This window comes from Podarcis tiliguerta, assembly GCF_965153285.1.
Source record: "Podarcis tiliguerta genome assembly, chromosome: 5".
Lineage (NCBI taxonomy): Eukaryota > Metazoa > Chordata > Lepidosauria > Squamata > Lacertidae > Podarcis > Podarcis tiliguerta.
In genome coordinates, this window is record NC_139538.1 from 45998976 (window position 1) to 46014900 (window position 15925).

The 15925-nt window shown below is 40.5% G+C and overlaps 1 protein-coding gene across 8 annotated transcripts in view; it reads right to left on the minus strand.

Annotated features, from left to right (window-relative positions):
- Window positions 1–15925, minus strand: part of SORCS1 (sortilin related VPS10 domain containing receptor 1) — a 424966-nt gene that overhangs the window by 232361 nt on the left and 176680 nt on the right. For all 8 annotated transcript variants that reach the window (XM_083441628.1, XM_083441634.1, XM_083441632.1 and 5 more), the window contains exon 3: window positions 7760–7859. In XM_083441628.1, coding sequence (XP_083297754.1) covers window positions 7760–7859 — 100 coding nt within the window. The remainder of the gene's footprint in view (window positions 1–7759; window positions 7860–15925) is intronic.

Consider the following 15925-nt stretch of genomic DNA (forward strand, 5'->3'; position numbering starts at 1 on the left):
CAAACGATTTGATACAGGCAGGAAACTTTTGTGAAAATAAAGATAATAAAAATATAGCTCAACTATAGAAAAAAACCCCAACCCTGATGGTATTCTATACTGTACATAGAATTTAAAAAGTTCAATATTCAACAATGCCACTGACTTTCAATTAGATATCTCTGTCTTAATTGCTATAGAAATTAGATCATGTTTCTTGGATTGTGGTTGTTGTTGTTGTGGGGTAGGGAGAAAAAGTGAAGGCATAAACTGTCTTTTGTACAATTTGATGAAACTCTCCTTGCTTTATCGACTGCATTTGTTTCTGGAACAGCATCCAAGGTTATAAGTCTCAGCCAATGCAGAGAGTATCAACCAGCCAAAGAATATTGCTTCAACGGTTTAAGCTATGCAATGTCATCCATCATAAAATAAAATATATTGAAGTCTTAATACTGCACTCATATTTATAAATATTTTCAACTTTAGGGATCCAGCAGCATCAATAAAACACCCAGGCAGCTTTGTTAAAACCAAAGGAAAAAAAGATACTTAATATGAAAAAAGAAAAACAGGAGTAGAAATCTGGTACATAAATTTGATGTCTCCCAGTTATATAGGTTGAAGCAGTCTTTTTGGACTTACTATAGAAGAAACAATATTCAGATCTCTACATTAAAAGAATTTATTTATTTATTTATTTATTTTAAAAGGTATGTCTAAAAGTCAGTAATAAAAACCAGACACCTCATCTGGCTTTTGAAGTATTATTACATTACATTCTTACATTATCAGTAACTCTTGGAGAAACTACCCAAAACTTCCCCAGAAGTAAGCTTCTCCTCCTCCTCCTCCTCCCATCCACTATTTTACCTTTTGTAAGACTTTCTGTGTTTACAGTACACAAGTATGTTTGTGTAGATTTTTTTTTAATGTAACTTCTGTGGGGGGGGGGATCTCATTTGTCTCAAAACTAAGCTATAGGTGCATATTAGGGTCAACCTTAGTAACTTCTTTTCTTTCAGGTGAATCAGCAGAGATAGCCACAGCTGGAGAGGGAATTTCAGATGAAGCAAATTTGACCTAGAAGACTACAACATTTTCTTTGAGAGGTACATCATATTTTAAACCTTTGTTTTGAGGATTTCCCCCCATACTGTGTTGAAAACTCAGAGGACAAAACAGCTAATCTTATGCATCTTTAGACCATAATTGCATTGTCTGCAGAGCATTTGCTAGACCACTGTAGAATCAGGCTTTATGACCTATCTGTGCAACCTTCTCAGCTATCACAATCAGCCGTCTTGTTTTCGTGCTTCCACTACCATATCAATCATGTTTCATACAGTCTCATTCTCTCTGTCTATTAGTAAAAGAAATCCTTCACCAGCATTAAACCCACAAACCCACTGTAGGAGCTGATGACTTTCAATTTGATCTTTTTCCCTTAGAATGAAGAAGAACCAAAGCTATATCTGAGCTCAACACCAAGGACTAGACTTTAATCTGAGGGTTCAACAACATATCCTTGCACCTATCACCTAGTGTGAGTAAACTGTCATTAATTGGACACACAAGTTTAGCTCAGTGCTAAATCAAAGCAAAATGTGCAGTTGTGCTTTGCTTCTCTCCATCTCCTATTTTTGAAAGTTAGGTAGCTTTACAGAAGGATAAATATTCTATTTGTTTCTGTTGCTTTGAAATAAAGCAACACCTTTCCTACTAAACTCTGTAACCCATAGCCCATAGCACCTTGTCTTGGAAACGCGCAGAGCAATACTAGACATATTAATCACCCCTTCTGTGCATAAAAAGGAAAATATTGAAGGATTAAGGCATCTGCAACACATTCATTTTGCACATTCCGCAGCACAGCAATTAAAAATGAAAGGTTTAGAAGATATAAAAGCAAAATTTAATGCAGGAGTGCAGGACAAGAGAAAACAAAACCCAGGCCCACAGGAAATAATCAATATCTGATGAGAAGACATTGTGCTATTAATAGTATGAAAGTGCTGGCAGATATTATCAACTGGAGTTTTATTAATTAACTGGAGATGCAAAGATACAATGGTGTTGAAATGTACAAAGAACAAATGTACTGGTTCCTTGGAAAGAACACAGTGTGCAATTTATGAGGACACAGCATCTAAATTAGCCCGCAGCTCAGTGATTCCAGAAAAAATATTTTCCCCAACCAACCATAAGTCTCTTTCTTTCACTTGCATTTTCATATCAGTCAGGATTTTTACTCATCCCATGTAGTTTTAAAAATCAAATACTTGGAGACCTTTGACGTTAAAGCCCATATAGAATAATAAAAAGTGCTTCTTATAAAAATCAAGAAGTCTTTTTTGAGAACTTTCTGTGTAATCCTATGTATGCCTTTTCAGAAGGAAGGTTCACTGTATCAAGTGATGTATTACTACCTATTAACTTTTATTCTTTCTTTTTTGATTGCAGCCTCAGTTACTTTAAAACGGGGTGGTAAATCCCAAGTCTAGAGTCAAAAGCCACTCCAAATGGCCTGTTGGACTCTTCCTTGACCACACCTGCATCCCTTGGCTATGCTCATAGCAACCCTGCTCTACACACTCCTCAAGTATATTTGCTTGGCTGGAATGTGTCCTTGTAATATGACAATGCCTCTAACAATTGGATGGATGTTTCCCTATGTTTTTATTGGATTGTGGCCCCTGGATGGCTGCCCATGAGAGAAAGTGGCCCTTGGTCTGAAAAAGCTTCCCCACAACTCCTCTAAAACACATACAGTACAGAAAAAACTCAGCTACATTTCCCTTCAAATGTCAAACTCCTTCCATGTGCTAACTATACGTTTTCTCCTGTCTCATTGCAACAGTCCATTAGAAGCAGACCGGACCAGATAAGAAATGTATTGGACATTTGGGATTCTGGATACTTGTTGACAAATAACCATGCAGGCAGATTTCTTTTTGGCAGAACTAAGGTTTCCCTCTCCCCTCCCCCATTCTCCACTGTCATAAATCATAGGGCCAGGTGGCACCGTATTTCAACAAGATGAGAGTTATTTGCCTGTAAACATGTTTTCTGTGGCTTTTATATCTCCAAGGTTTATACCCCTCAGTATTATTAGATTATTGTTTTCTATTATTATAGATTGATCCAAAAGAAGATGTTGTAATTTACCCAAATAAAACCCCAATAGTGACTGATCAGCAGCTTAAATGGTAAATAATGTTTTCTTCATGTCTCATAAAACCCTCCGGGAACTACAGATTCATTTATTGCCTGGAATATCTTGTTTAAAAAAACACACAACCTGTGCTTATTTTGGGGGTGGAGATGAAAGAGAGAGACAGACGAAAGGTGGAATATGAAAACATTAAAGAGAAAACTGGCATTCACAGACCACAGCAGACACTTTTCAAAATATGTCAATGTGCATTTATATGCAACATATTACTTAGGGAATGCTGGTCAAATATATATTAGAATCACAGTGTCGGAATACTGTAAACTTGACAAGAGATCTTACAGTTTTGTCATCCAGCTGTTACACTAAAACAAGGTGTGGTATATTAAAGTACCCACAACAAATTAGCATAAACCAAACAAATTACAAAATTCAGGTGTAAATCAGTTTAGGCCTGTGGCTTTCAATAAGATTACCACTCTAATAAATAAGGTCTATTAATTTTTGTTGGACTCTAACAAGAAACTATAGTTAGTTTTGAGCTGTAGTTAATGTAGCTTTCATTCAGAGACACATTTACAAGAGGGCAACTGTTGCAGTTTGAGGTGGCAAGAATTTGAGGTGGCAACAACTGCCAGTTTGCCCTGCTATGAATACATCTCTGACTGGGGGGTTCCCTTTCCACACAACTGGGAGTTGGGAGGGGTGAGGTTTCTAAGGCTCAGTGCCATGCAAGCTGGGATGCCACCCTGGCTCCTAGCATTTTCCTGGCTCAATCCCACTGCTGCATCAGAGCTTCTTAGATTCCCCTGGATGCTCTTTGATGCCCACCTCAGATTCAGAGGATGACAATGATGGCTGGGTGTGCCAATCCCTTTGGGATCTGTTTGGCCAAGAGCTTCAGTCACAATTGCCTCTTTTTTGTGATGATCCCCATGTGTCATGGCACTGTCAGACAAGGAATGTCCGAAGTGGGGAATTAACTTGCATCTGGGCATAAACCTGCCTCCTCCATTTCTTGCTTGACAGCTGCTTAAGGGCCATGCGGAGCCATCTCCCACTCCCAGAAGCTGGTGAGTCAGGGATAGGACAATCTCTTTGGGTGTACTCCAGGCATGCTTGCTCATTCTCTTTCCAGATGCCCACATAGAGGTCACATAGAGCTGTTTGCACTGTCTCGCCCCTCTCCTCTCCAATTGTAAGCACATTAAGAAACTGTGTCAGAGGTTTGCGCCCAATCCCAGCTCACTTGCAATCCAGCAACTCGTTCACAAGTTTTTCCTCTGCCAGCAAGCAGGCACTGGTCGTGAGCATGGGCTGGATGATATGTTTAAGGCTTTCACTCTGCAATTAACAAGAGAAGTGAGTCCCTGGCAGTGGATTGTCCCAAGGAGCCCCTGGATATGTTCCACGGACGCCCAGCAGCCCCCAGATCCCTAATTTGGAACCACTGACTTAAAGGCACAAGGAAGAACCATTCATTCAACACCAGGATCCATGCCACTGGAGCAATCAAAACAAAACACCAGTACTTATCATGATTATTTTTGGCAATCTATACTTGCTTTGGCAATCTATACTTTTGGCAATCTATACTTGATTATTTAAAAATAAAATTTCTAACACTTCCAGTTCAAGTCATTCTTTTTTATTTAATTTATTGAATGACGTTGGTTCTATTGTTTAGCTCTTAGGCTGTGTGACGTTTCCATATAATTCATTCAAAGTTTTGAAATAAATTTAAAACTTTAAATTTATGCTAGTCAAAGAACAATAAATGCATATACAGATGTCAACCATTTTGCTTGGGGGTTCCGTTCCTGGTCCCTGTGCGTGTCTGTGGCGTGCACATAAGCCACCTCATTATGTCCTATTATGCCACTGTTCCACCCCACTTCACCCCTGCCCCCATTCTGCCCTCTTCCAGGTATCTGTCTTCATTGCCCTCTCTTTGGGCCCCACTGGCTGCAGGATCCCTATGCCTGGGTCCACAATGAGTTTGCTATCAATAAACAGATTGTATGTGAGTGTAAATAATAAATAATGTTTTTGTGTGCCAGCCCAAAACATTTTGCTGTTTGAGGCAAAGGGAAAAATATCTCCCTCTTCCACAGAAAGAAGCTTACTAGACTGGCAGGTGTATCCTACCTCAACAGTGACAATATGGTAGTTTCCTCCACGGCACCTGAGCATACCTGGCTAGTTGGCATAACAGTTTACATGACAATCTTGTATATAATTTAGTTTGGGAATTATGGGGGTTGTTTGCCTCTTAGAGTCAACCTTGGCAGGCATATCATCCTATCAGGAGGCGTTAGAAAATAATGAGGCAAAGTGTGAATTCCTAGTAGTCTGGTCTGTAAAACGCAAAAGCATACTTTTTGATATTGGTTGGTTTGTGGATTGGGTTATGGAGGGGAGGGGAGTAGCTTGGGGGTATATGAGCTACTTGTGGAGATGAAGGATCCGAGGTTCTTGGAAAATCAATCTTGGTGCAGGAGGAAGGAGAGTGGCCTGACATAAGATCCTAAGAATTCTGACTGAAAGAATTTTGCTAAAAGGAATTTTAGCTAGTAGAAACTGCTGAGATATTAATAGCTGGCTGCATTTATCCTCATTCATTTTCAACACCTTTTTGTCCTCTTGGATTGTTTGTGTGCATGTAACTATTAATATATTGAAACCTTTTCAAGATTACCCCCCTCCACCTTTTATAAAGCTTTGTGGTCTCTTTTCTGTAGTTGCCCACACCATGCTTAAAAGCCAAACCCACACATGGACTAAAGATGATCTTGAGGTGATCCAGTAACTAACCAAGGTGGAGGCAGCTAGGGGAAAAGGAGGTCTTTCAGCTGGTGGGATTCACAGGAAGGGAAAGGCAAACTAGAGGGGCAAACTCGTTTGGACAGGTCTCCTTTCCTTACATGGCTGGGGAGTCAAGACAGGCACACAAGTTTTGTCCTCCAGCAGCTGCTCCCAGCAAATGGTAAGGCTGCCCCTGGAAGTGAAGTCTTTCCCAAATTATTTTCAGTGTTCTTAAAACTTCTTGTCTGTCCTAAGCAAGATAAACTGTTCATATGTACACGAGGAGAAAACAACAACAATAACTATCCCTCTTTTGTGAGCATTTCCCGTATTTCGTATTACAAATCCTTCATAAATTGTTGCTCAGTGGGGTGCTCGTATGATTAAAACCTTCCGGGCTTTAGGATGCATTTTCTCTGCAGGATTTTGTCAAATCCCTTTCAGCTCACTATTGGGAGTACTTAAAAGGCAAACAACTTTAAATACAATCTGGCCTCTATAGATGAGGCTCTAACATCTTAATGAGCCGTTTCCCTTTCCCAACAATGAGTTCATCCTAATTCAAGAAGAAACAAAATAACTTCAGGCTTCATACTATTTATCTTGTGCATTTTCAGTATGGGTGAATCAAACTTATTCCCAAATTTATTGTATTCAACACTGTTGAAGAATACGAGACATGTGAATCTGAATACAATAACAATTTTGCATATCTGAAATGTTGCAGGTTTTTGTTTTGTTCTGTTTTGTTTTGTTTAGAAAGAGCACATTTTTGGCAATGTTTCTAGATAACTTTTAATTGGTTAATAATGTGTCACATGCACAGGTCATAATAACATTGCAAAATTCCTTGCTTTCCAGGGATATATTTCATCAAGCATCTTGTAGCTCTTCATTCTCCTGCATCCAGCTACTTCTTAAATTTATTCAGTATGTAGTATACGGTTTGTGACTAGCCGTGTTTTTTAACATGTCTTAACCAAACAACCCCACAATATAAAGTAAGCAAAGGATTAAAACACTTCAGTGGAGTCAAATGGTAAGGAGTCAAATGGAAAACATCAAAGGCTATAGTGCAGAAAGTGAGGCTGGGGATTGGGCTAAAGATGTCAAAAAGGACAGTTCAGGGGTTCCCTATGCAGCTCCTCATTGGCTGGATCTATGAAATCACTTCCCATCCTATAGTCTCACTAGGATGTTTCTCATGCCATTTCAGTAGAACACCAAGTCGAAAGCTTCAGGCTGGAAGAAAGCATGGCCATGTCTACATCTTTTCCACTCATACACTAAATGTGTACGGAGCGGGATTGCAATGCTGCTTTCTTCCCCTGCCACATGCTCATCTGCATTTGCGCACAGAGCTCTATGCAGGTGCAGACGCACGTACATATGAATATTTCATATTTATGATCAGGGACCTGGCCATTTGCATGGTTCCCGAATGTGCATATGTTATACACCTGTAGGTGTCTGTTCTCACCTTCACTTGAATACATGGACAGGTAATACAAGGAGATGGGAGTGAAGATAAGGGAAGAGATAACATTCTCCCTATCCATGCATTCACTGAATGATTAAAAAGGGCTATATAGTATTATGAAAGATTGCCATTCATCAAAAAGCAGCATGAGAACCAGGATGCAATGAACATTAAAAGGAAGGTACAAGACCATCTAAATTGTAAACTACTTGTTTTTGTTTGTTTGTTATTCAGGAACATTGGTGACACTATGTAAATATTAACTAACAATCAATGTAAATTTTCTGTCAGGGTTAAACCAATCATATGTTGTCACTTACCTTGCGCTTATTCGTTGGGCAGACATAGAGGTAGCTAAGAATGGTCTTCAGACCCACTTTGTCATTCAGTTTTTCATATGTTGTCCCATAATCTGTTGACCTGTAATTTAAGAAAACTTTAGTAAGCATAAACACCAAAGCAAAACTAAGATGTAAACTGTTTGGCTGGTTTCCAAGTTTAGACATGCAGCAAAATAGCTCTCTGGAGCTTTCTGAGTGATTCGTGTAGTATATAATGACACTTAATTATGTACACATGCCATCATGTGAGTGGTTAACATTTGCATTTAAATTGGATTAGGAAAAATTAAAATTGCATCCTCCCGATGCCATTCCAACATAAACGCCTACAATAAGAAATGTTAATCTAGTTCTAAGAGGTGGTGGTAATGTTTGTCGTAAATGCCAAGTGTCATGACAACAAGAGACTGAGTTACTTCTTTGCCAGATACCAATCTCAGCCTTAAGATCATGTTGAGATAGCATAGCGGATTTATTCCACTCAAGCCAAGTGCTACAATTCAAGATGTTTGCTCAGTAAAGAAAACGCTTGCTCATATTGGAAAAAGAAAATGATATCATGACAGCTTAGCAACTACTTCATTGTTCTATTTTTGCAGGTCATTTCGCTGTCTATTCAATGACTGTTCATAAGACTATGATTATTACAGAGTTGGCTAACCAAGACAATAGATATCTTGCTAAGTGCCAAATGACTGACATCCATGATTTGATTCATCTTGCTGTGTATATTTAAATATGAAGATGGAGTGTGGGTATCTGCATTAAAGCATGTCCCCCCCCCCCCCGACGGAAACCTGCATAGTTTAATACTGTATACCTTATAGGTGCCAATACGGAGGATTCTCCATCAAAATGCACTGGGCATGTAGAATTATTAAAAGGCCTTGGTTTCGCCCTCCATAATACATTGGATTTGGGACTATTTACAGTATTTATATTCTGCCTATTTGGGGGCTACATAACCATTTGGATGCTGAAATTGTGTCCAAAGTTAAGAGATCCCTAATTAAAAACACCAATTTGCACACATTTGAGATAGAAATGTTTCCTGGGATGAGAACATGACATCTAGACACCCCTGAATCCTATTACCACTTCTTTTTAGAAATTCAGCAGTGGGAGACACTCACATATTGAAAGCGTCTAGACACAGATGCTAGCTATCTGGCATACATCTGAGTGAACAGTGGCGTACATTAAATTCAGAAATAATTGTCGGCAAAGAATCAGACATTTAGAAAAGTTCCACGGTCATCAGATCAACTAAGAACCTGGTTCAGAATTGCCAGCTATCCCTACCGCAATGAATTTTCAACGCAACAATTTCAATATTCTTATCCCAAATACCTAAAAGGCACACACCTGCACACATAATGCTTTTAATAATAGCTAATAAAACTTGCTAATAATCACACACTTGCACTCATACACACTGTGACTTGATTTCGGCTCAGAAATAAAATGGCAGACAATTTGTCCAGGCAAGAATTGGTGTTATGTGGGTGCCATAGTGTGTGTTTTGGGTGCTATGCCTGCAAGCGCCATGTTGGAGAATGCTGCTACACAGTTAATTGGACCCTGAGGAATTTGATTCTGGTCAGGCACAGGATTGGGCTGTGGATCTTAAGAGCAATAATTTTAAACCCTGCATTTTGCAGGTCTCCTCATTTTGTTCCTTAGGCTCATTTATGATTTTTGTGTTTATCATTGGCCTATTGAGGGACATAAAATCCATCTGTTTCATTTAAAACTGGTGTGCATAGAGCAAATTACAAATCTAATAATGAGAGAGGGATAAATTTAAACCACAAATTTAACATTTATACCTGTGATTCAACATTATTTCGGGAGTGTTTCCAAGGGGAAATAAAACAATGAGAATAATGACTTCCTGATCTTCCCATCCCTTATGGTTTATCTAACTATACCAGCGCTAACCTTGCTCTCCACCCACCCAGCTCCTGCCTGATAAATTTAGCTCAAACCTTGTTATACATACCCAGAATAATTTTTATTTTGTACCATGTTTTTCCCCCTCCCAAAGATCTTGGCATTTAAATAACTTCATTATTATTCATTGACAGTTGCTCTCTCACACTCTCTCCTCCTTTTTTCTTCTGTCAGACATATGACATTTCTATTATGGTATTATAACAAAATAACTTGCACACTTTATTTAAAGTCACCAGATTCCATTAGTCCGCCCACTGTCAGGACAATATCTCAATTTGCTACTCGCAGTATTTCAGAATGATAATAGGCAATCTGCATCCACTGAATACATGAACCCTAAGGAAATTGTCACCTGTTTCTTAAGCATTGTACACAGGAATGTTTGAGGCTGCCGGCTGCAATGCAACATTTCACTATATTGCTTAATGGCATGTTTTTTTATTTCCCTGATCAGAAATGTGTGCCTTGTTTTACTTGAGCTCTTGCACATTTGAAACTCTGTTCTTGCATTTCCCTGAAACCTCCCAAATAGCAGGTGTCTAATTCAAATGCAGAAAAATGTACTTGTATTAAGGATACACGGATGACACAGACAGAAAATGTCCATGGCTGCAGGATATTGTTGACTTCATGGATGCACCTGTGAACAGGTGTGATGTGCGAACTACCTGTACCACAGGGAGAGGGGGAGAGCAAATAATAGACATGACTGGAGCGCCCAGATCTCATAAGCAATCATTCAAAATGATGAGCTCAGAACTTGTGTGCACAGGGAATTTCTGAGCTCAGGACCTGGTTGTTTGCAGCTTGTTTTGACTGCCAGGTATCATTGGTAATGACTTGTGTGCATCAAGATTGGGAGCAGTGGTAGACCTTGGGGTCATCAATTTGAGCGGCTCCCCATAATTCTTGTGCTTCATTCTAAAGAATAGTTGTGGCGTCCCCTGCAGTGCCCCTGAAGCTCCGTGCCCAGTGTGACCAAAACAGTTGCACTCCCCTCAATTTGCCTCTGTTCTCAGCTCCCAACAATTGCCTTGTTCCCCTTTTGGACAGAAATATCTGGAAACAAGAAAGCAGCAACATCCAGTCAGTTTATCACCTGACACTCAGCAGGAGAGAAGAGTTAGTTGGCAAGACTTGCATTGGGGAAGGTCAGGCATTGGGGAAGATCAGGCTTCAGCCACAGGGCCCAAGTGATTAAGCAGAAGAAGTGGTGTTCCATGAATAAAGAACTCACTGACTTTCCACAGGCAGTGAAGCAACTAAAAAAACAAGCTCTAGTGAGTCGACTCTTGTGCATGAAAAATAACAATTTATTACTGGTCAAGCAGAGTCACCATTTTTTTGTGTTTCCTAGATCTTTAAAATGCCTGCAGCAACTGGGATAGGTTTCATCATGAATTTTTAAATTTTTATCCTGAACAACTTTCATTCCAATATGAATGGCATGGCAATGTATTTTAAATTCTCTCACCCTATTTTTTTATTGACCACCTTAAAAACAGGTATGGGAGGTGTTTGGGTAGACAGCTCAGTGTTGAAACACATAATGTTATTCTGAACATACATAGAAAGCTTTTGTCAGTCTTCAAGAAAGCTATTGCACTGTCTTGCCTTTTACATCCCACCCCCTTTGAAAACGTACTGGGAATCAAATTGGTTTTTGAAGTTAAAATGTAGCATTGTGCTGTAGATCAGTGGTAGTGTATTCTGCATAAGGTTCCAGGTTCAATACCTAGCATCTCAGAGTAGGCTGGGAGAGATCATCAAACCCTAGATGAGTGCAGACAATTCTGAGCTAGATGGACCAATAGCCTGACTCTGTAAAAGGCAGCTTACTATGTTCCTAAATGTTTATACCAGATTTTATTCTGGTATATTTTCCCCCTCACTGTGTATTTGCAATACATATTAGTCATAAGAAATGATCATGCTCAGCTGATTTATTTTTTTACAACCCCCCTCCACAGAGAAACACCAAATGTATATTTAATTACATTTAACTTTTTAAGTTGTTTCAGTTTTTAAACAAAGGTATTGTTTTCTAGTCTGATATCTTAGCACCATGTAAAAAAAAAAGGCAGACTGTAAACAAGTAGAATGCCAAATGAACAAACTAAAGTGGAGTGGTTGAGAGAGAGGAATTAAGTTATTCTCTCACTTAAAATAATGTACAAGTGAGAGAATAACTCTTGAGCAGCAGTCTCCAGCTTGGTGCCTGCCAAGTTGCTGTGGTCTGAACTACAACACCCATTATACCTGTCTCTTAATGGGGATGCTTAATGGGGCTGATGGGCATTGTAGTGCAATACATCTGGAAACTATCAGGTCAAGGAAGGCTGCTCTAAAGCTATATTGCTTTTCTCGTGTTTGTGGTGGCTTTAATAGTTACACAGGTTCATATTCTAGGCCAAGAAAAAAAACATAGTGACATCTCTAGCTATGATGCATGTCTAATTTTCCAAGGTCTTTTGCAGTCAGTAGTGTTTTGATCATTAACTGGCTTTTTCTACATTTATATCTTGGACATTTCCCTTTACATTCATTCAGATGCTATGTACCACCTGTCTTAACATATGGAGCATTCACTTCAAAGACAGGCTGGCTCAAAGACTTCAGAAAACTTCTTTTCAGAAAGTTCAAAAAGACCAGTTCAAGGGTGCTGTTCTGTTCGATGGCCTTACAACAGCTACAACCCTGGTAATTAGTATTGTAAAGAGAGACTGGATTATAGACCGCTTCCTCCCTGACCTCACCATGAAACCAGTTTTGGTTTCAAAAACTGAAAGTGATATGAGGATGGATTACTGAATACCATTCAGCATGTTACATGTGCAGATCAAAACACACATTGCATCCATGATTTAAAAAGAGCTTCCTGTGGCTGATACGAGGGAGGCAAACAAGGACACCTTACGGTGCACAAAGCAGTCACCTGAAGCTACTCTAACAATACCAGCTCTAAAGCTCATTTGTTCCTTCTGTGGACAGGTATGCGGCTATTTCAGAATTGTAGGTTGACTTTTTCTGTCCCTAAGCTTATGCTTTGATTAAAATCAGCCTATACATTTGACCCTATGATTCACTGCACGGGCCAAAAGTACAGTGGTACCTCTGGTTACGAACTTAATTTATTCCGGAGGTCCACACTTAACCTGAAACCATTCTTAACCTGAGGGACCACTTTAGCTAATGGGGCCTCCCGCTGCTGCTGTGCCACCAGTGCCAAAGTGTTTGCAATCCGAGGTACCACTGTAGATGGTTTCCCCTACAAAGTCCAATACGTAGTAGCATGTGTGCATGGACAGAGTTGTGGAACTGCCTTCCCAGCAGTGGTGTCACTGTTGTTCATCTCAAGTGGAGGGGAGTAGGCTGCCCTGATCATGGCACTGCCTTGCTGCACCCCAGGCTTGTCCAGGGAAGCAAATGTGGCCTCGGTGGGAGGGTGACTCTGTAGCTCAGGATGAGCGACATTTTAAGTTACCACCTAGGGAGAATTTGTCCAGAAATATGGTCTAAAGTTAATTTTTTTTATATGCCCTTGAGGGGGTGGTAGGAAGGTTGGTTCCATATCAGAATTCTGAAAGAGAAAGAACAGTGTATTTCACATCAGTGCTCACATCCTAGAGCTTCTCCAAATGACCTGTTTATTCAGTATTTATTCTGATTTGGCTGCACGAAACTTACATGGTGGTTGGGCTATGTCAGACCCATATTCAGCATTCATTCAGTTTTTGTTTTTTTTAATGGGGTGGTTATATGGCAATGAATGTTCATCCTGATTTGATTGTGGAGTGTTTACAAATCTTCCCATTGGTCATTTGTTCATCCCACACTTTTCAGTGTATTTTCCTGTCACTTTTCTAGCTGCAAAAAGCCTGTGGTTTTGTAAAGTGGATTTGTTGTGCTAGGGAGCCAGACCCCTTTAATCCGCTTTACATGTACAAACCTAAACTTACAGAATGTGTGTGAATTCCTTCTGCAAACAGAGTGCAGTCTGGCATCAACCCTATACATGTTTTCTCAGAAGTTCTACTGATTTTGATGGAGTTAAGTTAAATATGTTCAGGTCCCGCTTGCAGGCTTCCCATAGGCATCTGATTGGCTCCTGTGAGAACAGAATGCTGGGCTGGGTGGGCCTTTAGTCTCATCCAGAAAAACTCACCCTACATTCTTATGCTAAGGGTTGTATTTCTCTTCAGAGGTACTCTAAAGAGGAGGTGCTACTGAACAAGCTGCAGCTGATGGAAGTTCATACTCCCTCCCCTTCTTCCAACACTACCTATGTCTTTGAGCACTTGGAAGCTCAACCAGGAATGTAGATTCAGGAATGAGAAACTGATGCAACACATGTATTCATGCTGACAGGGAAGCCTCAATGTAAGTTTCTTCATCCAGGGCCAAAATAGCATTCAACCAGCTATGGTCCTCACTCTTATGCCACAGGGGTGAGCTTCCTATGAGTCACTGAGAGCCACATGCAGGGGTGGAGAGATGGGACTACTGGCTATGTGTCGGCTAGTGGAGTGGGGCTGGGGGAGGCATTTATACAAACATTCACTCATTCTCACACATACACTTACTCATACTCACCTATATGCACTCACTCATGAAAACATACTCATGGTTAACCCTCCCCATGCACTGTTCTCCCTGTCAGTTGGGTGGGCTGGAGGAAGTCTAATTTACTCGGGTACAAGACAATGCATGGGTATAGGCATGGGCATGGAGGAGTGTTGGGAAGGCAGCAAAATTTTACAACGGGGGCCTTCATGCAGGTCACGCTGAAGACTAACAGAAGACTCGCAGCTCATGTTATGCCCCAATTCCAAGTTACTGTCAGCCCCAAGCATAATGACAAGAGTCTCTTCACAGCTACTGCTTTATGTTTGTTTACTGCTTCCCTTAGCTGAAAATTAAACAAGTTTCTAGGAACCCATAAATGCCACCCTTCCAGAAAAGTACAGCTTAAAATCATTTGTCACAACCATATGGCTTATCTTAGAATGTGAAAAGTGTCTTCATCTGTTCAATCCCGTTCCCTAAGCACTTGGGTATTAAGGAGTTCATTTTCTTGTTTTGCCTCTGTTACCAACTTTTGCTATATATCACATTAATAACTACATTTGGCTCCCCCAAATGATAGAATCATCAGCAAACTATTAGATTTCCAATGGATGTAAATAGCCAGAATATCATGCAGGCTTGGTGGGTGGCAAATGAGTTTTGCACTTGGGAGCAAACAGCAGGTGGCTCCTCACCCCTCACCATCTATCAAAGGGGTCTGACATGATATGATCTCCCCCATCACCCACACAGATCGCAACTTTGCGTTAGAAAAAACATAGCAGAAGTTTGACATGGAAGGAGGTTTCCGAAAACCACAGTGCTTTGGGCTAGAAGAAAACAGGTACTACAAAGAACAGGCTACTTGATCAGGTCAGTGGCTCATCTAGTACAGAATCTTGTTCTCCCAGGCTAACCAGATACCTATGGGAAGCCCACAAGCAAGACACTCTCCCCTTCTGCAGTTTCCAGCAACTGGTACTCAGAAGCATACTGCCTCTGACAGGTTTCAGTAGAGTTGAAAGGAATTTTGCCTTTCAAAGGCAGTTGACACAGGTGTTATCATACCAACTCCTGCAGGTAGAGAATTTGTAAAGCATGCGGGATTTTTTAATCCGCACTAATATTTTTGACACAGCGTGGTTGGCATCTGTCTGTCTTGGGAGACAACGGAAGAGTGCACCTTTGGGGATAAACCAGTAGAGAGTTACACTGCCTGCTGTGGTTGCAGAGAGACCGATAAGAGAAAGAGATATGTTTTCTTGCAGCTGGGGCAGATGAAGGCATTCGGTTGTGCTCATGCAGGTGTACCATGGCACCTTTTTTCTGTGCTGCTCCCAGAGGTCATTCCTCCTGTGGTCACTGCTATGCATACATGACCTCACTCTCCAGATGTTGTGGTCATCTGCAAGAGCTTTCCACATGGCAGGGTTCATGTTGTCAGCCTTTATGTCACATTTGCAGAAATCTTTGTAACACAGAGTTAGTCTGCCTGAAGCCAGCTCCCTGTAGACCATGTCCTTGGAGATCTTGCCTACATGACCAAGCCAGCATAGATGTTGCTAAGACAGGAATGCAAACATGGTGGGAATGTGGGCTTGAGACAGCACATCTTCGATCGAG